Source organism: Lissotriton vulgaris, chromosome 9 (genome assembly GCF_964263255.1).
Source record: "Lissotriton vulgaris chromosome 9, aLisVul1.2, whole genome shotgun sequence".
NCBI classification, from domain to species: Eukaryota; Metazoa; Chordata; class Amphibia; order Caudata; family Salamandridae; genus Lissotriton; species Lissotriton vulgaris.
In genome coordinates, this window is record NC_141697.1 from 1,162,969,381 (window position 1) to 1,162,994,926 (window position 25,546).

At 48.8% G+C, this 25,546-nt stretch overlaps 1 protein-coding gene across 1 annotated transcript in view; it reads right to left on the reverse strand.

Annotated features, from left to right (window-relative positions):
* SUMF1 (sulfatase modifying factor 1) overlaps positions 1–25,546 on the reverse strand; it is a 305,071-nt gene that overhangs the window by 36,957 nt on the left and 242,568 nt on the right. The window contains exons 6-8 of the mRNA XM_086939208.1: positions 24,788–24,902; positions 18,873–18,986; positions 2,040–2,099 (exon numbers count right to left, since the gene is read on the reverse strand). Of these exons, the coding sequence (XP_086795334.1) occupies positions 2,040–2,099; positions 18,873–18,986; positions 24,788–24,902 (289 nt within the window). The remainder of the gene's footprint in view (positions 1–2,039; positions 2,100–18,872; positions 18,987–24,787; positions 24,903–25,546) is intronic.

Below are 25,546 nucleotides of genomic sequence, written 5' to 3' on the forward strand. Positions count from 1 at the left end.
AACCTAATCCTATTTCTAGGAAGAACGTCTGCCTTCAGCACTAGGCACGGGGAATGTGAATATCTCTAAATTCCAAATTCACTGATCTCCACCCTCACATACTCTTGCGGTACACAGACCACAATTTCCAAAGGATACCTTGATCTGCTGCAAGAATTTCTCACTCTTGCATGAACATCTCTGTTTTCTACATGAGTGTAAAGAGAACATGCCAATCAAACTCATAACAATTCAAAGGGGGTTACTGAGAACCAGCAGTATTTGCATTTACTGCTATTAACTCTCAGGGTACTATAATGATAGCCAAAGTCTTTGACCTGCACATTTTCTGTCAACATCATATTCTATTTGATAACTACATTTTTACAAATCATTTGTTTTGAGATAAGCGAAACGCATTGTATCACAAAAAGTACATATAAAACCAAATAATCTTCATTAGAAACGCAAACTTCAAGTGCAGTTTCAGATGCACAATCCAACAATCCAAAAAACAAAATTGTGGAAATGCTATGCCTGTGCAGAGACTCCACACGCAAACAATGTTCTAGGAGAATACAAACATCTCTGCTGCAAATACAACATTTTTCTGCATCTTCAAGGGAATGGCAGATATGCTTTTATTTCAGTCCAACACGCCTGGTCAGTAATTTGTTGTGAAAAAACCTAAACTCTAAAATCTGTGTGACTTGAGGGATAGCTTTGCTCCTTTGTCAGCAGGTGGATGCCATGCAGCCATAACAAGATGGAAGTCATTACACTGTCATCCTCAGACAGCAGGCGGATGAGTATCCTTACTCTATTAGAAGTGCAACAAAAACCTCATTATACCATCAACAAGAGGCAGATCTTAAAAGTGGATGATGACAACATCAGGTGGTGGAAGTGCACTGAAGTGCATTAAACCTTAAGAAGGTTGATGGCCAAGAAAACGTCAAAATGAGACTGCACACGAGCACATGGGTGCATGAAAATAAATCCAACCATTATCATGTGGTGGAAACCCATGACGTGTGTAATGACTGTCAGTGAGCTGAGATGGATGAGGCTGCACTACCGCCACGTTGGCTCAAAACACTGTCTATAGCGAGGTCAAGGTGATTTCACATAACTCCAAGGTTAGCAAAAGGGTTGAATCCTGCAAGTGTTAGAAATGCTTGTTGGGGCCTTAATGAAGGCATTGTGTGATGTTTAGGGGCTGCTCCAACAGCATGACTAATAGCCTGCAGAACACACAGAATGGGCTAGGTGGCCCAAAATAACCTATGTTACATGTTCTGGAAGGAAGGATAGGATTGCGACCCAGTTTTTATAGCTCTCATCTGACTTACGGTTGTCTGAAGCGTAAAGGTTGTGGTTCCAGACTCAGTTCACAAGACAGACTCCTTTGGGTCGAAGATATGAGGTTTTTACTTATTGGAGGTCTTTTGATCTATCAAAAATCTTGCTCTCAGAAAAGAGCGCTTTGGGTTTTAACTTTACGAGGATGTCCAATGTAGTCCAGGAGGGCCGAATCAACTCTAGATTTTCAAGCAATTCATACAAGATAAAGGAACAAGTAACAATTCTAAAAGGAACAGATGTATATATTATTGGTTATCTCAAGTGTGTGGCATTGATCAGGTCATGCTGAGACCTAAGCTGGACACCCCTTTGATTAAGGGTTCCGCTTAGGAGTCATCACAAAGGATTCCCAGATCAACTTTATTGGAAGAAAAACAAAACCACGTGGCTGCATTGTTGGTTCTATATCTTGCCTTTATTTTTCCTATCCATAAATGTGTGTGCCTGGTCTAGACTATTCTAACATGCTTGTATAGCTACCTTTCTGTAGCAAGATTTCACCTCACTACACAGATTTAACCCATTATGCCCAGGTTCTGTTAGGTAGGAACCAACCAGATTCAAAGCGTGAAGCAAGAATATGTGATGAGATTTTTGTTATTAAATGTGGCAATGGCGCAAGGGGCGCCTCCTGGTACTTAGTAGTGGGTTCCCCCCCGCCTGGGGTACCAAACGTATCAATCAAAAGAGCATACCTTATGGCACATGTATGATCCACCTTTCTTCACTCTGTCTGTTCCTGTGGGAGGTCCAGTCTGTGGAGAGAAGGGTACCAGTTACTGCCTCAGTATCCAACTCTGCCAGGAGGAGGGCACTAACAAAGAACAAGTATTCAATTAAAATTAAAATAAAGAAACTTCCGAAAGCCAAGCACTTCAGAATCTGCAGCTGTGTCGTGGAAAGACAATAGGACGACTGAAGCCAGTGACAGGAAACCCAGACATAAGGGGGCTATTTCAGGCTCGCCCCTATAATCACCGCTCCAGATAGCAATTGCTTCTCCACATGTCAAGAGAGTACAAAATGGATCTCCTGCCAATGACGAGAAAGGAACACACAGCAAAGGACAAAGGCATAATGCAGCTGAATCTCTCTCTCCGCGGGCCTGAAAACCAGAGTGTGTATCCGCGCGGTGTTGTGCACTATGCATCACCCCTCGAGGTTGTGCACACCCCAGCACTTCCTTCCGTCACTGTCTCACTCACTGCTTGATTTGAAAAACCAAATAAAAAATACAAATGTTTAAAAAAAAAGTAAAGGTGCCCAAAGTGTTTCTTAGTAGCCTCCTGCCGGCTCTGCTGAATACTGGGGTTGCCAAATACCAAGGCTGCCTAGTTTTAATGATTCCAGTACATGCCTCTTTCTTCCACCACCCGGCACTTTTTTTCCACCTCATTCTTGCAGGTTGTTTTACATCCCCACTTTCTTCCTTTGTTGCTTTTTTCCCCAGTCTTCCTCTTCCTCCCTGGTATGCTTTTGTCTCACTTACTCTGGGTCAAAGTAGAATAATGAAGAACAATCCCAGGGCTTGATTTGAGCCGGTGGTTTCCACTTCTCAGCACCGGCACTTAATTGAGCACACTGTCTCTTGTCACCGTCTGCCACAAGATGTCAGCGTCTGGTGAATTTAGAGATGACCAAAACAACAGGTAATTATTAATTCAATATACATTAAAAATGACTATTACCTGCCCTCCAAGCCATTCTTATAGCTTCGGGGGCCTGAAGTAGCCTGAACTGTCACACTCGTAGGAATGTGATGGTTAGTAGTTATCTTGTTACTATTATTGGCAGCACAATGTGTGGTGCACTGGCCGAGGCCTCCTCGCGAGAACAATTGCCCTTTTTTATGTACTGAATAAACCCTACCAAAAATGTGTGCAATGGCCACCACCGGCAACCGCCAGCACAAGTTAAGCACTGGCCTCACCAGGATGAAGCTCCTGCCAGCTCAGAATGGCGACCCTTATGCACCCGGAAGTAGTATAGCCAGTTCCTACCTAAGGAGCCAGGCACAGCAGTGATGTTACTCTGTCTCGCCGCGGGCATGCCCCTGTGGACGGCTTTACAACTCCCGCCCACTGGTCGCGTTCAGCCTCTGCTTGTTTTATTAGCTGTGCATTTGGGCCAATCACAATTTATTCAAATTCTGGAGCCTTAGCTTTTCAATAATGAATGTGTGAAATGATAAAAGGGCTTGCGTCAGCGTCGATGGCTGCGAACACTGTCCCCAGTGGCGGTGGAAGCCATCCGCCTTAGCAGATTTAGTGGTGGTAGCAGGGCTCGAGTCGGGGTACCACGCGGGTGGACGGCATCCCTCCACTTATTTTACCGTGGGGACGCCGTCCCCCCTACAAAACAGCTGGACTTCACTCTTTGGCCTCTCTGGGACGAGGAGCTCGGCACCTTTCGTGACGTCGCTCCCTGTCGTGACGTCACTTCCGGTGACAGCGTCCCCCCACTTCTTTTTTTACGACTTGTGTCCTGGGTGGTAGCCACTGCACACCACTGCCTGGTAAAACTGATTCGTTTTAATCTCCGCCTATTCTGATAAAAGAGTCTAATGGAAGAGCAGTGTAGGTCAGAGTTGGGTGTCAAGAGGTGCTAAGTGAGCAAAGTTCGGGGAAATAGAGGGAAAAAATTGACGTAAATATTTAAAGAGAAAGGAGAGCAGCAAATACAGTCCATGGAGAAAAAAAGATTAGATAGATACATAATATGAGAATTAAAAATGATGGCAGATAGAAGCTGGAAAGGAAAAAGTAGGGATGTTGACAACAACAAGGGAAGGGCAGTGCGACGAAAGGTTGGATGGAGGGTAGAGGGAATCAATTTCTGAAAGGTTGGAAGGAAAGGTGAACAGAGGGGCGGATGAAAGGGGATAAGGATAAATGGATGAAAGAAAGGAAGGAAGGGTGGACTGGCTGATGCTTAAACACACTGATCGTTTAATAGATGAATGACGAAAGGGTAGATAGATGGGAAAATGAAAGATTGATGAATAAAAGGATGGATAGATGAGTGAGCGGATAGAATGTGAATGTATTGTTGCAATAATAACATTCTGGGGTGAAGGATGAAAGAGTGAATGGTTGGGAAGGTGAATGTATAGACAGCAGGATGTAGGGGCGAATAGAGCTTATATAGGAAGTGTAAGGCTTATTTTCTTAACTCACTCCACATCAGAGGTTTGGTTGAAAGTGAGGGACATTTACATTTTCTAGGTTTTCCCCTGACTGTCACTTCAGATGTGGAGAATAGAAATCACTGGCACAGTTAATCAGAATAGAGCCTCATACACAGGCCTCGTTCAATCCCTTTGACACCAACTAAAGAGCCACATGTCTCTCTCCATTAGCCACGTCTCTCATGCCACCAAGTTCCCCAAAAACTGCAGCTTATGATAGAGGTGTGCGAGCCACTGAAGGCTTGAGCCAGACTGGAGTCTCAAGCCTGGCTCAGCTCGAGGTCCTTCTGTAACCGTGAGCCCATAACGAGCCGAGCTTCAGTCTGCGACCCCCTCTCTACCTAGCATGTGGTGCTAACACCAGATCTGCAGATTTTGGTGGTGAATAGGGCTCGAGTCTCTGCATCAGCTCAACATCCTTTGATTTCGAGCAAATCTCTTAATCTCCCTGTGCCTGTGAGAAATAAATGCTACCTTTTGTCATGTAGCTGGTGCCCATAAAGTGCTCCAATGCCTTTGGGTCGAGTTTGCACTATATAGAGGTAAAAACAAAGCTTTAATTAAAAAAAAATACAAATAAATACAGTTTTAGTGGCTCATTTGTACACTGTGCAACCAGAAACCCTGGCTAAATCGTGAATTCTCTGCTGAAATTGTGTGATCTTAGGCAAATCATTTATTTCACTAAAACTCATTTTACTTCATTATCACGTATAGAAGCACTTTCAAATATGTGAGCTCAGATTACCAGTTGTACAGAAACCTATTGTGTTTGATTTATTATACTATAAGTGCTCTATAATCTCGGCCACATACAGGTTTTTAGGCCTTTCCTTATTTAACTAATGAAAACGTTCACTTTTAATAAGCACTTCTCAGTGCAATGCTAGAATGTGAGCTATCAATGTCAACGCTTCCACATGTTAAAGAAAAACACTTATTTACCTTTTGAAGTGACTTTCTCATATTTTACGTGATGTCATATTTATATGATTTACATAGCTCGGCTCGTGCAGGGCTGGTGAGGGATAGGGTATATCCAAGGTTGGGGGCAGGGGTGGGTGGCGAGGGGCAGTGGGGGGGTGAGACATGGTTGTGTGACCTTTAAAAACGAGTGAGTCGCCTGCTGCATCTTTGCGCACAGACGTCAGCTTTGCTTTCAGTTCTTTTCGATTTTAATTAATCAGCCTGCTCCTAATCCCAGCCCTGAGTGATCACTGAAGCGAGGGCCGTAATCCTTCTACAACAGCCGCAGAGCCTGTTCCCGAAATCCAATGCCGCGCTCTCCAGGGACCCCTCAGTACTTGGGGATTAGAAAAATGCTGACCAATTTTAATGCCAACATTAAACAGCATCACAGGCTCCGCAAAACCATAATACTGAAGTCAATAGGAGACAGAGCTGGACTCATTTAAGGAGCAGCCTTTCAACACAGACAAAGCAGCACATTAGTTACGGCGTTTTGATTGCAGCAGGGGCAGAAAGCGGAGGAGAGCATCTTCAGTCACTCAGACAAGAGCCTGGCCTCTCCACCTTCAGTCACTCAGACTAGACTAGAGCCTGGCCTCTCCACCTTCAGTCACTCAGACTAGAACCAGGCCACTCCACCTTCAGCCTGGCCGCTCCAGCTTCAGTCACTCAGACTACAGCCTGACCGCTCTACCTTCAGTAACTCAGACTAGAGCCTGGCCTCTCCACCTTCAGTCACTCAGACTAGAACCAGGCCATTCCACCTTCAGCCTGGCCGCTCCAGCTTCAGTCACTCAGACAAGAGCCTGGCCTCTCCACCTTCAGTCACTCAGACTAGACTAGAGCCTGGCCTCTCCACCTTCAGTCACTCAGACTAGAACCAGGCCACTCCACCTTCAGCCTGGCCGCTCCAGCTTCAGTCACTCAGACTACAGCCTGACCGCTCTACCTTCAGTAACTCAGACTAGAGCCTGGCCTCTCCACCTTCAGTCACTCAGACTAGACTAGGGCCTGGCCTCTCCACCTTCAGTCACTCAGACTAGAAACAGGCCACTCCACCTTCAGTCACTCAGACTAGAAACAGGCCACTCCACCTTCAGCCTGGTCGCTCCAGCTTCAGTCACTCAGACTAGACTAGAGACTGGCCTCTCCACCTTCAGTCACTCAGACTAGAACCAGGCCACTCCACCTTCAGTCACTCAGACTAGAAACAGGCCACTCCACCTTCAGCCTGGCCTCTCCACCTTCAGTCACTCAGACTAGACTAAAGCCTGGCCTTTCCACCTTCAGTCACTCAGACTAGAACCAGGCCACTCCACCTTCAGTTACTCTGACTAGAGCTAGGCCACTCCACTTGCAGCCTGGCCGCTCCAGCTTCAGTCACTCAGACTACAGCCTGGCTGCTCCACCTTCAGTAACTTAGACTAGACCCTGGTATCTCCACCTTCAGTCACTCAGACTAGACCCTGGCAGTTCCACCTTCAGTCACTCAGACTAGAGCCTTGCCGTTCCACCTTCAGTCACTCAGGCTAGAGCCCAGCCAGTCTACTTTCAGTCACTCAGACTAGAGGCCGGCCGCTCCTCGTTAAGTCACTCAGACTAGAGCCTGGTCACTCTACTTTCAGTCACTCAGACCAGAGCCCGGTCGCTCCACCTTCAGTCACTCAGACTAGAGCCCGGCCGCTCCACCTTCAGTCACTCAGACTAGAGCCCGGCTGCTCCACCTTCAGTCACTATGGCTAGAGCCCGGCCGCTCCACCTTCAGTCATCCAGACTAGAGCCCGGCCGCTCCACCTTCTGTCACTCAGACTACAGCCTGGCTGCTTCATCTTCAGTGATCCAGACTAGAGCCTGGCTTCTCCACCTTCAGTCATTCCGACTACAGCGCAGCTGCTCCACCTTCAGTCGCTCAGACTTGAGGTCCGACACTCCACCTTCAGTCACTCAGACTAGAGCCTGGTCGCTCCACCTCCAGTCACTCAGACTAGAGCTTGGTCGCTCCACCTTCAGTCACTCAGACTAGAGGTCGGGCACTCTACCTTCAGTCACTCAGACTAGAGCCTGGTTGCTCCACCTCCAGCCATTCAGACTAGAGCCCAGCCTCTTTACTTTCAATCACTCAGACTATAGACCAACTACTCCACCTTCAGTCACTCAGACTACAGTCCGGCCACTCCACCTTCAGTCACTCAGACTAGTTCCCAGACGCTCCACCTTCTGTCGCTCAGACTAGAGCCTGGCTGCTCCACCTCCAGTCACTCAGACTAGAACCCAGACACTCCACCGTCAGTCAATCAGACTGAAAACTGTCCAGACTAAAATCTGCCGAAACCGTATTTAGTCAACGAGATTGGCATTTTCCAGACAACCTTCGGTTACTGAGACAGGGTCATCTATAGGCCATTTCCAGTAATTGAGGCAGACACGTGGTCAGTCCATCTTTCACAATATTGCAAGGAGTCCCTGGTTCTAGCTTGAGTGAATCACTCAAGCTAGAACCTGATCAGAAGAACCTCTTCATTCACTAAGACTAGAACCTGACCAGACCATTTTCAGTCATTGAGACAAACTCAGACGAGCCCCAGATGCAACTGTAGCTGGGTCAGCAGCACAAACACCATGGTACCCTAGCCAATCAAGACCATCCCCACCTTCGCCGTCTTCTCTACAACTTAAAAGGGTCAATTAGCAGCTGTATAGGAGTATAAGCAGCCCTGAAGTTGCCATGCCATTACAACAATGCCACCAGTGGACCACAGTTAATAAGGATGCTCCGTGCCCATCCCGCCTTTCACCCCCACCCCGTTTAAAGTGCTAAAGAAATCACAGCAGTTAAGCCATCACTGGCTAGCACACCCCTGCAAATCAGGAGGCTCCTTGCACTTCGTTAAAGTCTGCCACTCCGAGGGTGTACCTCGCCAGCATCTTCTGCTAAGAGCATTGAGGAAAAAGTCAGTTTGAGCTACAAAGGTCTAGGGACCAGAGCCCATGTACCTCTAGTAAGACAACACCACCATGTGCTTAACGGACGCAGCGCCATAGCCTACACTATTGCTTACAGTCAGACCATGAACTCGCATACATTACACTCACCCAGCAAACGCCTAGAAAGTCATTAACCCCCCTCACAAACATCCACACACCACCAACTGTACAAGCACTGTAACTCATGCTTAGAAACATCCACACTGCAATCATCCACACCCCTGAAATACCAACCATCAAACAACACACCAAGACACTCTTCATAACTAAAACATACATACCATCCACCCACACTCGCACACACACCAAGAGGTCCTCATCCCCACAGACCACACCACCCACTGCACACAGGACAGAATGAGAACTTGCCATCATGCACAAATCCACTTGGTCTTGGGCTTTCCCGTCCTGATATTCCCTCTCTTGTCTTAATATCTGGGCTTCCATTGTCTCCAATTGTTGTCGAACCTCTCTTTTCGCCTCCGCCAGTCTGTTCTGGGCTTTGTTTCTCATGACTGTCTTAAAGGCCTCCCACAGGACCACTTTGGAAGACACTGTGCCCCCATTTTCTGCCATACAGACCTTGACATCATCCCGGATGCCCTTCAATATGGTCCGGTTCTGCAGATCCCATGCTGATATTTTCCACGCCCTCTGTCTCTGGGTCCTATTTCCCACCCTTACCACGAGCGGGGAGTGGTCTGAAATCCCCCTTGCTTTGTACTCAGCCAAATCGCCTCTCTTTATCTCATGCCTGGCCAGGGAAACATAATCCAGTCGCGAGAAAACCTTATGTGCACTCGAGTAGAAGGAATAGACTTTCTCTTTCGGGTGTAGCCACCTCCACACATCCGTCAGTCCTATCGCATTGATCACTCCATAGAGAGCGGTCTGGGTCTGATCCTCGCCCCTAGCTCCCGTCCTATCTAGGGCCTGGGCCATCACATCATTGATGTCCCCTCCCAGTATTTGTATTGTGTCGGACGTTTGGAATAGTATCTCTGCTATACCTTTCCAGGTTGCTGCCTGCAGTTTGGGTGGTGCATACGCCGACACTATCGTGTAGACCTTTCTCCTCCATGTGCCTCTTACCCCCACATACTTCCCCTGCGGATCCACCCATACCTGGCCCACCTGAAATGGTTCTGCTTTCCTCACCAGAATTGCCACTCCCCTCGAGCCTTTGGTGAATCCCTCATGTGCTAGAACCGTGTATTGCCCTCTCGCTAGGAAACCACATTTGCTCCCCCCATAAGGTGCGTTTCCTGTAACAGCACGACCCAGCCGCTTGATATATGCGTTCACCATGCCCGCTTGATTCTGCTTCCTAGCCCATTCACATTCCAAGTCATTATCGAGAGACCCTCCCTTTCCTGTCCCCCGTCTATGTGTCTACCCAGCATCTCTCCATGTCCTGTTGTGTGTGGTGGCCAGTGCTCTCTCTTGTAGAGTGTCATGCAGCACGGCAAATGTGGCTTTCCTGACATGACCTGAACCTTTCTCCCCTCCATCCACCCCCTCTTCCCCACCTCCCTTCCCCATCCATTACCTCAACTCCCTCAAACTGGAAACATCCGTAACTCCCCCTCATGCCCCCCTCCCCATCACCCCCCCTTCAGTCTCAACTTCTGTAGAACCAAGACTGCTGGCGGAGAGGGTCTGTCCCCTACCCTTAGAACCCCCCTCTTAGCCTACAATTGCATTTTACGTAGCGGGTGCGTGTCCCGTCCCCGCCCGATCAACCTGCAATGTCCATGAACGTAACAAACAAATAAATAGCAAACAATAAGTAAAGGGGTGTTTGTAACTTGCGTGCCCCCTCATCGATGAGCTGCTTTTTACGTACCAGTCCTGTCCCTTCTCAGGAATGTGAGTCCTGTGTCCCATTGCTCAGATCTTCTGCCAGGGCAGGCGTCTCCTGCTCCAGTTCTCGAATTGCAGTCACCAGGGGATGTAAGGAGCGTCCCTCCTCCTCCTCCCCTTCCGATGTCCGGCCTCCTGAGTCTTCTTCCCCTTCGGAGCGAACAAGATTTGCCAGGCACCTGAACCTGGACCCCGTCGCTGCACTCCCCGCTGAAGATGCCGAGTTTTGTCTTCGTCGTCCCGCTGTGTTGAGACCTGGATATGGCATCGTCTGCGTGCGCTTTCTGGTCCGCGGATTTGGGAGTCTTTGGGTCTTAGGAGGGCTGCGTCTAAGTCTGGCAGCTGCCATTTCGTCCCTTATCCTATTTCCTTCGTCCGCCGCCCCACGGAGTATAGGGCGTTCCTCAAGCCACTGCCAGGCCTCTTCCGTGCGGTTGAAGAAGTGTGTTTTGCCTTCAAATATCACTTTCAGTTTCGCCGGAAATAGCAACATGTAGGTCATCTGTAGGTCCCTCAACTTTGCTTTAACCGCATCGTATGATCGTCTTTGTTTCTGTACCTCCTGGCTGTAGTCTTGGAAAATCATAATGTTCGTATTTTCTAGTCGCATCTCCCCCAACTTTCTGGCCTCTCGGAGTATTAGATCTTGGTCCGCAAAGTTAAGGAAACGTGCAATGACCGGCCCCTCGGCCTCGCTCCCTCCGGTGGTTTCGCCAAAAGTGCCCTATGCACTCTTTCGATTACAAAGCAATTCGAGAATTGTGCCTGCTAAATGTTTTCTTCAGCCAGGAATGCAGGTAGATCGCCATGTCCGCCCCTTTGATTCCTTTTCTAAAACCTACGAAACGTAGGTTGTTGCGTCGTGCCCCGTTTTCCGTGTCATCTTTTATTTATTTATTTATTTATTTAGGTTTCTTGTAGAGCGCTACCAATCATCCCAAAGGGATATCACGGCACGGAGATTGCTAAAGTGCGGGTGCAGTGGGCATAGTTGAGTGGTTTAGTCGGAGTGGGGAAAAAGGAAGGTTTTTAGTTGTTTCCTAAATGCCAGGTGGCATTCTGTGAGTCGGAGGGCCACAGGCAGTTCGTTCCACTTCCTTGCAGCAACGTGGGAAAAGGCTTGTTCACCCATCCTGGCTCTCTTTACCCGGGGGATGCTGGCTCGCGCCGAGATTTGTGAGCGGAGGTTTCTGGTGGGAGTGTAGAACTGAATCCTGTTTCTAAGGATGAGAGGGCCTGTCTTGTGCAGTGCTCTATGAGTGATACACAACATTTTAAAAGTTGCTCTTTGCTTCATTGGCAACCAGTGTAGATCACGCAGACAGTTTGTGGCCAAATCGTATTTTCTTTTCATGCAGATAGCCTTGGCTGCTGCGTTCTGCACCATTTGGAGTTTGGTGAATAGGTACTCTGCCATGCCTACGAACAGGGAGTTTCCATAGTCCAGCCTACTCGTCAGGAGAGACTGAACTAGGATCCTTCTGCACTCTATTGGAATCCATGGAAAGACTCTTTTAAGCATTTTCAGAGTTGCAAAGCCTTTACCGCATATAGCGGCTACATGAGTTTTCATGGAGAGGGAGGTGTCAATAGTTATTCCAAGATTCCTTGCTGCTGGTGTCGGGGCAGGAGGGATACCCAGGGCTTCAGGCCACCAGGTGTCGTTCCACAGTTGAGTGTGGCCTCCGAACAGCAGTATCTCTGATTTATCTGCATTTAGCTTAAGGTAGTGCTTGTGCATCCAATCAGCCAAATCAGAGAGACAGTTTAGAAGCCTGTCCTTGGGGTTATTCTTCTCGTCCAAGATTACAGTGAGTTGGGTGTCATCAGCATAGGAACAGATTTCAACACCCCATTTTCTGCCAATTCCAGCCAGGGAAGACACGAAAACGTTGAACAGAGTAGGGCTTAGCGAGGCCCCCTGCGGGACCCCGTATTTGATAATCCGGCGAGGGGATGAGAACTTGCCCAGGTGCACCGATTGTGATCTTTCCGATAGGAAAGACCGCAGCCATCCCAGTGCTCTGTCCCTAATGCCCCTGGATGCTAAGGTCTCCAGGAGCAGATTGTGTGGGACGGTGTCGAATGCCGCCGAGAGGTCCAACAGGATTAGGGCAACTGTTTTCCCCTGATCCACATGCATTCTGATGTTGTCAAGCACGGCCAGGAGAGTTGTTTCCGTGCTGCTGTTGGCCCTAAAACCTGTTTGTGTGATGTCCAGTAGGTTATTCGTTTCGAGAAAACTGACCAGTTGCCTGTTGACCAGTTTCTCTAGGACTTTCGACAAGTAGGGAAGTTGGGAAATGGGTCTATAGTTGGCCGGGTTGTTGATATCAAGGCCTGCTTTTTTTTTAGAAGGGGGTGACTGTGGCGTTCTTCCAGCTGGATGGAAATTCTGCCGCTTCTAGCGAGTTATTCAGCACTTGGGTTACTGCAGGGCAAATTAAAGGAATGAGTTGCCGGAAAATATGATGGGGGCAAGGGTCCAAGGGGGAGCCGGATTTAATTTCGAGCATTGCTTTGCCCACTTCCTCTTCAGAGAATGGGCCGAAGCTAGTACAGTGGGCTTGGGAGGTGGGTGGCTCGTGGTCCACCGGGGAGCCCGCCTCGGGATTGGGGAAGGAAGAATAGATCTTGTCTATCTTTTCACAAAAGAAGTTGTTCATTTTGTCGCAACTGATTTGCGAGGGAATCAGATTAGATGATAAACTGGGCGGGCTACATAGCTCTTTAACTATTTTAAAGAGCTCTTTAGAGGAGTCTTTATTCTCTAGAATTCTATGGGAAAAGTAGTCCTTTTTTGCCTTCCTAATGGCTTTAGTATATTGTGACAGTTCTTTTTTGTAGATTGACCTAGTCTCTTGGGATCTTGTTAACCTCCATTTGTGTTCGAGCATGGTGCATTTCCTTTTTAGTGATTTCAGTTCCTGGCCGTACCACTTTTCTGACATGGTGCGCCTGGGTTTAGGATTCCGACACGGTCGTGTGCAGTGCTCAAGAGCCATTGCGATGTGGTCCTGAAGTCTATCTGTTGCTTCATCAACACTTATTTCTCCGGTAGGGGGATGTATAAAGTGTTTCTTGAAAGTTTCAACCTTGAAGTTAGCATAACTTCTTGTGTGGGTTGCTATCTGATAGGAGGGCCTAGTGTTTTTAGCCGGTAAGTGAATATCAAATTCAACCAAAGAGTGGTCTGTCCACGGTAATGGTCTTATCCCTGAGATTGAGATAGGGTTAATATTGGAGAAAATCAGGTCGAGGGTATGTCCGGCCCGATGGGTTGGTTGATTAATTCTCTGAGACAGCTGCAGTATCTCCATATTTTCAGTTAGTTGTTTAGTGAGGGGGTTATTATTGTCATCGTAGTGGATATTAAAATCCCCTAGGAGTAATATATTTTTGTTCTGAAGGCAGATTGGCATAACTTGTGCCAAGAGATGAGTGTTGAATTCAGAGGTGCAGCCTGGGGGGTTGTAGATGACGGCTCCACCAAATAGAATGGTGGTGTTAGTGGATAAGGAAAATGCCATAACTTCGTGGGTACTGACCTGAGTGATCACTTCTTGTCTACAAGTAAATGAGTCTTTAAACAGCAGTGCTACCCCCCTCCCTTCTTTTTCTTCCTATTCAGGTTGAGAATTTTGTAGTTGTCTGGGAGGGCCGTGGCAATATCCGGGGTATTGTGGTTATCTAGCCAAGTCTCCGTGATAAAGGCTAGGTCTGGTTGATCATTTTCTAGAATGTCCCATACTTCGATTGCATGTTTGGGGAGGGACCTTACGTTAAGATAGATACATTTTAAAGTTACTTCGAGGGTAGCGAGGTTGGTGGGGCAGTGCCAGGGGTTGCTCAGCCAGTGGCAGTTTCGACAGCTAACTGGTCCCAAGGTGCTTAAGGGTTCCAGTTGTGCACATGATGCTTGGTTCTGAGAGTCAGCGGTGTTGAGTTTTCTTAGCTCGCTCCCTGAGTAAGTGATGGAGCATTTGCTCAATGGCCGTGGATGGCTGGAGGGTGGGACAGGGATTATGGCCCCGGGTCCCGGCCTGTCGCGGACGGGCGCAGACGGGCTTGCCTTAGGCGCGCCTGTTGCGCCCGTCCGCTGCGCTCCCGGCGTGGTGGCTCCATTTTGTAATGGCGAGGGGCGGGAGGGTGGGAGGGGCTGAGCACTCGCCTGCTCGCCCTGCTCCTGCCCTCACCCAAGATGGCGGGGACCCCAGCAGCGCTTACTCGGCTGCAATGGGGATGATCAGGGACACATCATGGTGACAGGCAGTAAGTAGCAACGCTAATTTGGGCACTCAGATTTGTTCAACTATTAAAATCAGCAAACAAATTTAGATACAAATAAAAACGATTTAGCCAATGTTTAAAAAGCGCTAGTACCACGTGCAAAATAGCTTGGTTTAAAAGTCCCGGCTTTCCGCCTCAGGACGCTTTACCCACACTCCACGCTCAATAGCAATCAATGAGGGAATGCGTGATGGGTCTTTTGTAATGGCGAGGGGCGGGAGGGTGGGAGGGGCTGAGCACTCGCCTGCTCGCCCTGCTCCTGCCCTCACCCAAGATGGCGGGGACCCCGGCAGCGCTTACTTGGCTGCAATGGGGATGATCAGGGGCACATCATGGTGACAGGCAGTAAGTAGCAACGCTAATTTGGGCACTCAGATTTGTTCAACTATTAAAATCAGCAAACAAATTTAGATACAAATAAAAACGATTTAGCCAATGTTTAAAAAGAGCTAGTACAACGTGCAAAATAGCTTGGTTTAAAACTCCCGGCTTTCCGCCTCAGGACGCTTTACCCACACTCCACGCTCAATAGCAATCAATGAGGGAATGCGTGATGGGTCTTTTGTAATGGCGAGGGGCGGGAGGGTGGGAGGGGCTGAGCACTCGCCTGCTCGCCCTGCTCCTGCCCTCACCCAAGATGGCGGGGACCCCGGCAGCGCTTCCTCGGCTGCAATGGGGATGATCAGGGGCACATCATGGTGACAGGCAGTAAGTAGCAAGGCTAATTTGGGCACTCAGATTTGTTCAACTATTAAAATCAGCAAACAAATTTAGATACAAATAAAAACGATTTAGCCAATGTTTAAAAAGCGCTAGTACAACGTGCAAAATAGCTTGGTTTAAAAGTCCCGGCTTTCCGCCTCAGGGCGCTTTACCCACACTCTACGCTCAATAGCATCCACCTTCCATAGCAGTTGCCGGTGTGATGCTTGAAGTTCCGCCATGTCTTTCCGTAGGGTGGAGAGAGAGTCTTCCGCCTCGCTAATCTGTGTCTCCGTCTTCGTCACCCTCTCTGTCAGATTCCGAAAGTCTTGACGCAGAAGCAGCACCTCTGAGCCTACCTCGCCAATCTTGACCTCCAAGGCTGCCCTAGAGTCCTGAATATCCGTCTGCGGCGCTTGTATTGCAATCATAAGCAGGTCAGTGTCTGAGCGTGCGCCTGTGGCCGCCGGCGTTGCCTCTTTCTGTGGATGGGCCGTTGCATATTTATCCAGGGTCTCCTGTCGTGAGGATTTTGCGACTGGATCCTTCTTCGCCATCTCGCCCTCCTCTGTACGCTTCCCCCTGCAGACATGTCCCTCACATACTCCTCACCTTCCTTTTGTCTTCCGTGGGAGAGGGGGGGTGTGATGTCCCTAGTGGACCACTGTTATGGCGTTAATGTTCTGCGTGCCACTGCTATGGCGGTGGTGCTCAACACCCCCTGCCTTCCCTCCTGCGCTTCTCTGTCGTGGCAGCTGCCCCTTCTTACAGTGCTTCTTCTTGGGCTTCTATGATCTCGTGAACGCCTGTGTCGTGCGGGGCCCGGAATGCAGCGGGTGTCCTCCCCCTGTCGTTCCCCACACCTCTCCCGTGTAGCTGATCTCGCCGTATCACCTGGGCATCCTTCGGCAGCCGCCTCCCCTTGTAGCGCTTATGTCGCGTACTCCTTTGCAGCGCCCTACCTCAGCCCTCTCCGGGTGTCACCTCGGTGATCCAGGCTTTTGGTGGCGTGGTGAGGGCCCGGTCTTGCTCACTAGGCCCTCCGTGTTGCACCCTCCAGTTCCGGCCCCTCTCGTCAGTTCAGGTATGGCGTGCGGTGGGGCTTCAGGCCACTCTGTGTAGTCACTACGCTGCTCTGCCCCAGCCTCCTACTGCTCTTCCCGCAACTCTCAGCCCGGTCAGGTCTGGTGCTTCAGTGCACGACCCTCACAGCAAGCCTCCTTCGTACCCGTGCCTTTCCCGTGTGTCCCGGATCACCTCTCCTCCTTCATTCCAATTTCCCGTCCTGATCTGGAAAGTCTTACCGGCTGCCTCCGATCTCCGGTAAGCGCCCATATGGGCGTCCCGCCTGATGCTTGTGAAGTGGCCTCTCTGCGCACATCCCTAGGTCTGGGGCGCTCCTCAGTCACAGTCCCATACGGGACTCAGGCGCTCTCTGGGGCCCGCCCTCACTGGCAGTCTCCTTTGTCCTCGAGGCGGCCGCTCCGGGGTCTGTGCTTTTTGCGGTAGCGCTCCGCTCCACCACGGTTGTTCCCCACCTTCCGGCTCTCTCTTATGCGGATCCCGGGCTCGGCGCACTATCTTGCTCGGCCCTGTTTCAGTTTTGGCTGGCCGCCATCTTGGAGCGGTCGTCCCGCGCTGCTGGCTCTCCTATGCCGGATTCCTCCTTTTTACTGCGCGTTTCGGCAGTTTTCCCGTCCCTGCGGGCTCCAGGACCTCCGTGGACCCACCTCCGTCGATTCAGGGTCTCCGGGCTGTCTGTGAAGTCGGATCATTGAACAGCTCATGGGGAGCTACTCCATGCTGTTGGCCACACCCCCCTTCTATGGCATTCCTAAATCTGTTTTAGAATCGAATTGGTCTATGAACTACTATACAAAAAATACAGACAGCCCTCTCAGACTACAAACCAATATTCAGATTCATGAAAGTTCAATTACTTATTTTTGCAAAATTTCAGAAAGACTACTAAAAGGACAAAATTCTAAAGCGTTCCTTTTGGCCCTGGGATTGATGGGGAAGGGCCACAAATATAGAACTACTCATTCTATCCTTGAACGCAACCTCATCTGGACCATTCTATTGCCTTTCTGCACCCAAGATTGCCAACTACCATTCATTCCAAGCAGACAAAGGCATTGATTGCTATGGGGTGCTTAATTTCATTCTTAACAAATACCAGTGTGTGAATGACTGTATGTGACCGTGTCAGGGGTGGTCCAGACCAGTAGGAGAGGTTGCAGCCTCTGTGAAGCAGGTCTTCAGCACTCTCCTGCAGCAGTATTTTGTGAATCCAACAGTTGGACACTCTTATCATATGCAGTTACAGTGGATGTTGACATTACAGTTATGTGACACCAACAGTTTATTTCTCCTGGTGCAAAATGAATAAATTAAGGCCATCATTTCTTGGGAAGGCCAACTCTTTAAAGGTATAGAAGGACTGCTGAGCAACCACTTGCCCTGCTGATGGTCACCAGGGTCATGTACCTAATCACAGGCCTTCATAAAATCACAAATGCTTAGAATGAAACCAATCATGACCTTGAAAAGCAGTGAAGAGTGCTTAGAGGCTTCTGGGACAATCACAAGCCTATGCATTTGAAAAGTCCAGGTGTGCGTCGGCTGCTGACATACATGAAAGTTAACCCAACTATGAGGCTTCCAAATAATGCCACTGGTGCCCAGCTTATAAGAAAATCATGGTTCCTGTGGACTTTTATATCATGACTGATAAACCAATTGCAGGCCTCGGCAGGACCAAAAGTGCAGCTCAGTGGTTTGGCTTTGTTTGGTTACAGTATACAGATTCTTATAGGTTCAAAAGATGCACTGATAATATGCTGTCAACCGGGGCCTCGCAGCTAATAATGCATGATTTCTGGATCAAAAAGGGAAGTGTTGATGATCACGCAGTCCCCATCAGCATCTCGTTCTTCTTCCTGGTCCCATAGCAAGAGGATTCTACGATGTTTTTTTTTAATTTCGACGTGTCGCAAAATTTGCTCAAGGCCATGAGAACGCTATACAAGAGAACCAAGATACTTTTTCGTTTTTAGGCATGGGGAGATAAAATAGTTTGCTCAGAATTACAAGATGTTGAGCGGAGCCATATTTGAACTAGGGGTTGGCGGAATTTGCGTAGTCGCGCCACGCAAAGCTCGCGAAACGGTAGAAAAATTCCACGAGCACGGAGAGTTCCACATACATGCCCAATTGCTTGTTCTGCCCGTTCGCGAACGCTGTTTGCGTACTCGGGAGGGAAATATCTTCCAAACACGCATTTTGAGAGCGCGAACAAGCAAAAAATTCAGAAAAAGCTGCGGTTCGCGGAATTTCTGGCAATTCCGCGTTCTCCACGGAACGCGAAATTACCCAATTTACCGCCCTGGCCTAATTAGGACCTGGTTCTCCAGTCGCTTAGTCAGCAGCTCTGGCCACAAGGCCGAATCTCTTAGGCCCTGATGGATCTACTCTTTCTGCCAGGTGCCCGGGGTGTTAAAAATGAGAGCGTTATTCCTGAAACACTTACAGGGTTGTGTGTTTCTTCTGGAGAATGATGCACTGTCCACCAATCTGACGTCCACTCCCAGGCGTTGCCCACCATATTGTACAGGCCGTATCCATTGGGAGGAAACGCAGTGACCTGAAAATGTAAAAGAACAATCAGGTAGGCATGGAGAGCTAAACCAAGGCAATATATTCAAGATATTAACATCAGGAGCAAACTCATCCCAGCAGCACACATGCACATGGCCAAGTAATGTATACAGGGACAGTGCGCGCACACAAACACACTATGCAAGCCTCACACACAAATAAGAGCAGCACACACGCAGACATGAGAAGCCGACACACAACCATCATTTATATCTGGGCATCTAATACAGGGTGCACAATCCAGAAGCCAACTCAGATGAGCAGCACACATACGTGCAGGAACAAAGGGAACACAAACAAAGGGTAGCACACCTGGTCCTCGGACTTGGGAAATGTGCGAGGCTCCAACCACATAAATGCAGTTCAAAAGCACAAACACACATACACACAGGGCTGCTTCCACAGCGACGTGATTCTAAGGAGCAAACTAAGCACGCGGTGAGAAATAGATTCATTAGCAGGGGTGGCAAAGAGAACCAACTACTGCCCCACTGCCTATGAAGTGGGTAGGCATTTTTCACTTATAGAATCAGAAAGTCCTGCACCAGACTTTGCAACAAAGATGGAAACATAAGCAATACAATGTCTCCATGCTAGTGCGCATGAAAGACAACCAAAAACTAGATATACTCAAGGAACAGCAAAACTAGGGCACATGCACCCACCAAGTGCAACGCACACAAACACATGATGTACATGCAGTAAATAAACAGAAGCGCATCCCACATAAAAGTTGCACTCATGGGTAGCGCACCCATGCCCAATACAACCAATGTACACATGAAAGGTTACTGTATACACAAAGACAGCGCAGAAACGTGGTGGACACATGCACAAGTAACACAGGTACCAACATCCAGCAAATTGGGGCCCAAGTACATTTTAACAGCATTCAAAACATTGTAGATACAACTCATCAAACAAACACACGTGCAGCAACACACACACACAAAGTCACAAATATTAGCAGCACAGAATGCCTCTGAAAATATCAGTTGTGTTTGCAAATGGAGTAATGTCAGTGCTTGTAGGTGGGGTCTTGTTTGTGTTTGGCTAAGAGGGTTATTCCATGGCAACAGATGTGTTGTGTTTGCGCTTGGGAGTGGATGTTGGTCTATGTCTGAGAGTAAATGGGGCATGTGGTTGGCAATAGTGTCTGGTTTGCAGCATGGAGTAAAGACTTGGTTGTGCTTTGGAACAGAAAGTGTCTTCTGCTTGGAAAGGCAGAGGGCAGCGTGCTTTAGCGCGAGGGTGCATTGATCCTGGTAGTGTAACGTGTGCTCTGTTCAGAAGTAACAGCTTAGAAGTACTTGACAATGCCCAGGATGTGCTTGCAGTACACTCTGGGGTGGACTTTGCAATAATGGCTATGTTAGGTGTGACAGTGAGGCTGAGTTGTGTTGGCTGTAGAGGTTTGGCTGGTCTTCGCAGTAGAAGTCTAGTTGCGCTTGACAGAAGAAATTGGGCAGTCCTTGACAGCAGAGGTAGGAAGGTGCTTTGCACTACATCCTGGGTTGTCTAACTGTAGATGCTGGGTGGCGCTTAGAGACATATGTCACAATATTGTCAAGATCACATCATCAACCATCACGTTGGAAAGGCCATAACTTCAACCTACCATGATCCTGTCCTGGGTGATTTAATATTCTAAATCCAATCCTAGCAGTTGGTGCGTTAGAGGCATGTTGAGGTCATGACAAGTCGAGGTAATAGGTAGATGGATATAATGGGTTTGACCGATGTAATGAAGATGTGCTCGATGGTAGAGTATCGACTGTGCTTTGGGGTAGAGGGTCGCCTGTGCTCGACGGTAGAGGGTCGGCTGTGCTCGACGGTAGAGGGTCGGCTGTGCTCGACGGTAGAGGGTCGGCTGTGCTCGACGGTAGAGGGTCGGCTGTGTCGACGGTAGAGGACCCGCTGTAATCGACGGTAGAGGACCCGCTGTGCTCGACGGCAGAGGGTCGGCTGTGCACGACGGCAGAGGGTCGGCTGTGCACGACGGCAGAGGATCGGCTGTGCTTACCGGTAGAGGATCGGCTGTGCTTACCGGTAGACGATCGGCTGTGCTTACCGGTAGACGATCGGCTGTGCTTACCGGTAGACGATCGGCTGTGCTTACCGGTAGACGATCGGCTGTGCTTACCGGTAGACGATCGGCTGTGCTTACCGGTAGAGGATCGGCTGTGCTCACCGGTAGAGGATCGGCTGTGCTCGGCAGTAGAGGATCGGCTGTGCTCGGCGGTAGAGGATCGGCTGTGCTCGGCGGTAGAGGATCGGCTGTGCTTGGCAGTGAAGGATCGGCTGGGCTTGGCAGTAGAGGATTGGCTGGGCTTGGCAGTAGAGGATCGGCTGGGCTTGGCAGTAGAGGATCGGCTGTGCTTACCAATAGAGGATCGGCTGTGCTTACCAATAGAGGATCGGCTGTGCTTACCAATAGAGGATCGGCTGTGCTCGGCAGTAGAGGGTCAGCTGTGCTCGGCAGTAGAGGGTCAGCTGTGCTCGGCAGTAGAGGGTCAGCTGTGCTCGGGGGTAGAGGATGCACTGTGATTGGCGCTAGAGGATCGGCTGTGCTTGGCAGTAGAGAATTGGCTGTGCTTACCGGTAGAGGATCAGTTGTGCTTACCGGTAGAGGATCGGCTGTGCTTCCCGGTAGAGGGTCGGCTGTGCTTGGCAGTGAAAGATCAGCTGTGCTTGGCAGTAAAGGATCAGCTGTGCTTGGCAGTAGTGGATCAGCTGTGCTTACCGGTAGAGGATCGGCTGTGCTTGGCAGTAGAGTATTGGCTGTGCTTACCAATTGAGTATTGGCTGTGCTTACCAATAGAGGATCGACTGTGCTTATCAATAGGGGATCGGCTGTGCTTACCAACAGAGGATCGGCTGTGCTTACCAACAGAGGATCGGCTGTGCTTACCAACAGAGGATCGGCTGTGCTTACCAACAGAGGATCAGCTGTGCTTACCAACAGAGGATCGGCTGTGCTTACCAACAGAGGATCGGCTGTGCTTACCAACAGAGGATCGGCTGTGCTTACCAACAGAGGATCGGCTGTGCTTAGCAGTAGAGGGTCGGCTGTGCTTAGCAGTAGAGGGTCGGCTGTGCTTAGCAGTAGAGGGTTGGCTGTGCTTAGCAGTAGAGGGTCGGCTGTGCTTAGCAGTAGAGGGTCGGCTGTGCTTAGCAGTAGAGGGTCGGCTGTGCTTAGCAGTAGAGGGTCGGCTGTGTTTGGCAGTAGAGGGTCGGCTGTGCTCGGCAGTAGAGGGTTGGCTGTGCTCGGCAGTAGAGGGTTGGCTGTGCCCGGCAGTAGAGGGTCGGCTGTGCTCAGCAGTAGAGGGTCAGCTGTGCTTGGTGGTAGAGGATACACTGTGATTGGCGGTAGAGGATCAGCTGTGCTTGGCGGTAGAGAATTGGCTGTGCTTACCGGTAGAGGATCGGCTGTGCTTACCGGTAGAGGATCGGCTGTGCTTAACGGGTGAGGATCGGCTGTGCTTAACGGTAAAGGATCGGCTGTGCTTAACGGTAGGGGATCGGCTGTGCTTAATGGTAGAGGATCGGCTGTGCTTAATGGTAGAGGATCGGCTGTGCTTAGCGGTAGAGGATCGGCTGTGCTTAGTGGTAGAGGATCGGCTGTGCTCGGCGGTAGAGGGTCGGCTGTGCTCAGCGGTAGACGGTCGGCTGTGCTCGGCGGTAGAGGGTCGACTGTGCTCGGCGGTAGAGGACCCGCTGTGCTCGGCGGTAGAGGACCCGCTGTGCTCGGCGGTAGAGGACCCGCTGTGCTCGGCGGTAGAGGACCCGCTGTACTCGGCGGTAGAGGACCCGCTGTACTCGGCGGTAGAGGACCCGCTGTGCTTGGAGGTAGAGGACCCGCTGTGCTTGGTAGTAGAGGACCCGCTGTGCTTGGCGGTAGAGGACCCGCTGTGCTTGGCGGTAGAGGACCCGCTGTGCTTGGCGGTAGAGGAACAGTTGTGCTTTGCTGTACAGCAAGTGTATCCAACCAGTGAAAAGTGCGCCACCAATAGCTCACAAAAACCGGAGTAGCTCCCACCCTTGAGTTAATTTTTAAATAAGAACTGCAATAAATAAGTATTGCGTTTTCCTTTTAAATTTAGGGAAAGGCTATGTTTATTTTACATTATTATCAGGCTGCAGATAGCATAGCCTGAAAATGAGCAGTGCTCCACTCAGATTTATGACTGGTGTGGCTCACAGAGGTTCAGAACTGAAGCACTTAAGTTACTTAACTCTTGAATAAAAGTAATTCTCAGCTCAATATTGGAGCATGAGATCAAAATGAGATTTCTAAATGCTTTTAAATAAGAGAAAATTTAAAGGAGGAGTTAACTTAATGATGAAGTTAATTCTTCATTTTAAGTTTCTCCCCTTTCAAAGTGTCACATTTACACACAGCAGGCATCTTGCTCCCAGTAGCTGGAAGACAAAGTGCCATATTTATAACTGAAAAATACAGTCATTTTCTTTTAAATGGGAGAAATTTTAAATGAAGAAAAATGTTTTTATGAAACATTGTCTTAATGTTTTTCTCCACTTTAAATTAAGTCCTAATGTTTATGAAGCATTATTCTTCACTTTAAATTCTTCACAGTTAAACAAATGACTGTATTTTCCCGCTATACATATGGCACCATGTCTACAAGCCTCTGGGAGTAATATGCCTGCTGCTTGTAAAGACACTTTGACATGGGAGATAATTAAAATGATGCATTTTATGATTATAATACATATAAATATAAAGTTAACACTTCAGTTGAATTTGTTCCCATTTCAAAGTGTACCATTTACACACAAGAGGCATCTTGCTACCAGCTGGTTGGTTGCACACTGCCATATTTATAACTGAAAATACAGCCACTTTTTGTTTTTTATGGGAGAAATATAAAGTGCAGAAAAATGTTCCATCAAGTGCAGAAAACGTTTCCTTATGAACATTTTTGCAGAACATTTTTCTGCACTTTAAATTGTGTGTTTGTGTTGTACATGTAACGGTGCCAACGCAAAAGGTATGTGATGTGTCACAAGTATGTATGACAAAGGCTCTCAGTCACCCATACACATATATATCCCATTCATTCACACAAATCTACATAAATCCACATATACCATGCACTCACGGACACACATGGCAGCCCTAGCATAGCACCCCTATTCACCATATTTTTTCAAACCACCGGATCCGGATCCATGGACTTTAGGTTTTCAAATCAATGAAGCTGGGGGAGGGGGTGTCTGGTAATGGTGTGAACGTTACTTGGCCTTCAGGAGCTCACAACGATTTTCACTGATCGGAAGTAGCTCACATTACAGAAAAGGTTGGAGAACCCAGCAGTAGAGCATTGGTTGGACTTTAGGGAAAAGGCCAGGTATGTCTGGTTAACCCCTTGCATGCTCATGACGGCTCCACGCCATCGTGAGCCATGGGCAGCGTGTGCTCATGGCGGCGTGGAGCCGTCATGCCGCCGCCGCTCCTCCCACGCAGCACTAATTCCCCACCCTTGCGGGTGAATTAATGAGCAGCCGTGGTCATGACGGAACAACGCCGTTATGAGCACACGTCGCCCGTGACTCACGACGGCGTGGAGCGGTCATGAGCACCGAAGCGCCGCACTCACCCTCTAGCCTCCTGCGCCGCGGCGGAATTTGCGGCACTGGGAAGGGGTTAAGATAGCCTTGCTCTATTAACGAAGAAACTAAACTGTGGCTGGCGGTAGAGGCTGAGTTCCACATGCGAGGAGCTGTGTTTTTTGCCGCTGAGCAACATTAGAAGGGAGTACTTACGGGGGAAGTCTGAAGGTAACCATCCTCAGCAGTGTTACTCGTTGGGAAGTCTCCCTGCCAGATGTTTGCCTGATGCTGCCCTTTGGGTTCCAGCTTATTCCCCCATGGGAACAGTCTGTGCAAAGAGAAAAAGACCAAGAGAAGACGTTTTAATGAGAAGAGAAAGCAAGGGAATTGAAACTGAGTGAGAAGGAATTAAATAAATAATAAAGACTTGAAAACGTAATTAACGGCCAGATTCATCAAAGCAAAATCGGCTCGCAAAGGGCCAGATTCTGAGAATCCGGCCCTTTGCGAGCGCTATTTTTGCATTTGGGATTCATCATCCCAAATGCAAAAATCGCAATACAGAACTCGCTAAATTGCGAAGAATCGCATTTAAGGAATCTCAATTAGAGATTCCTTAAATGCTATTCATGAACCTTTATAAAAATTGCGAATTCACAATATGGGGCCGCTATTTACCGCGAAGTGTAACTTTGTGGTAAATAGCGAAAACTTAGAAAAATGCACTTTAGTGCATTTTTCTAAGTTGTATGTTACACACACACATGTCCTTTGGACATGTGTGTGCGCAACACCTGTGTACATAACATTTCAGGGGTGCTACAGGGTGTCCTTTGGACACCCTGGCACCCTTGAAATCGCATCCTTATTTGCAATTTGCTAATTGCTAATCGCAAATAAGGATTGACTCCCCATTCATTCCTATGGGCCTTTAGGCCCATAGGAATGAATAGGAAATCGCATCCTTATTTG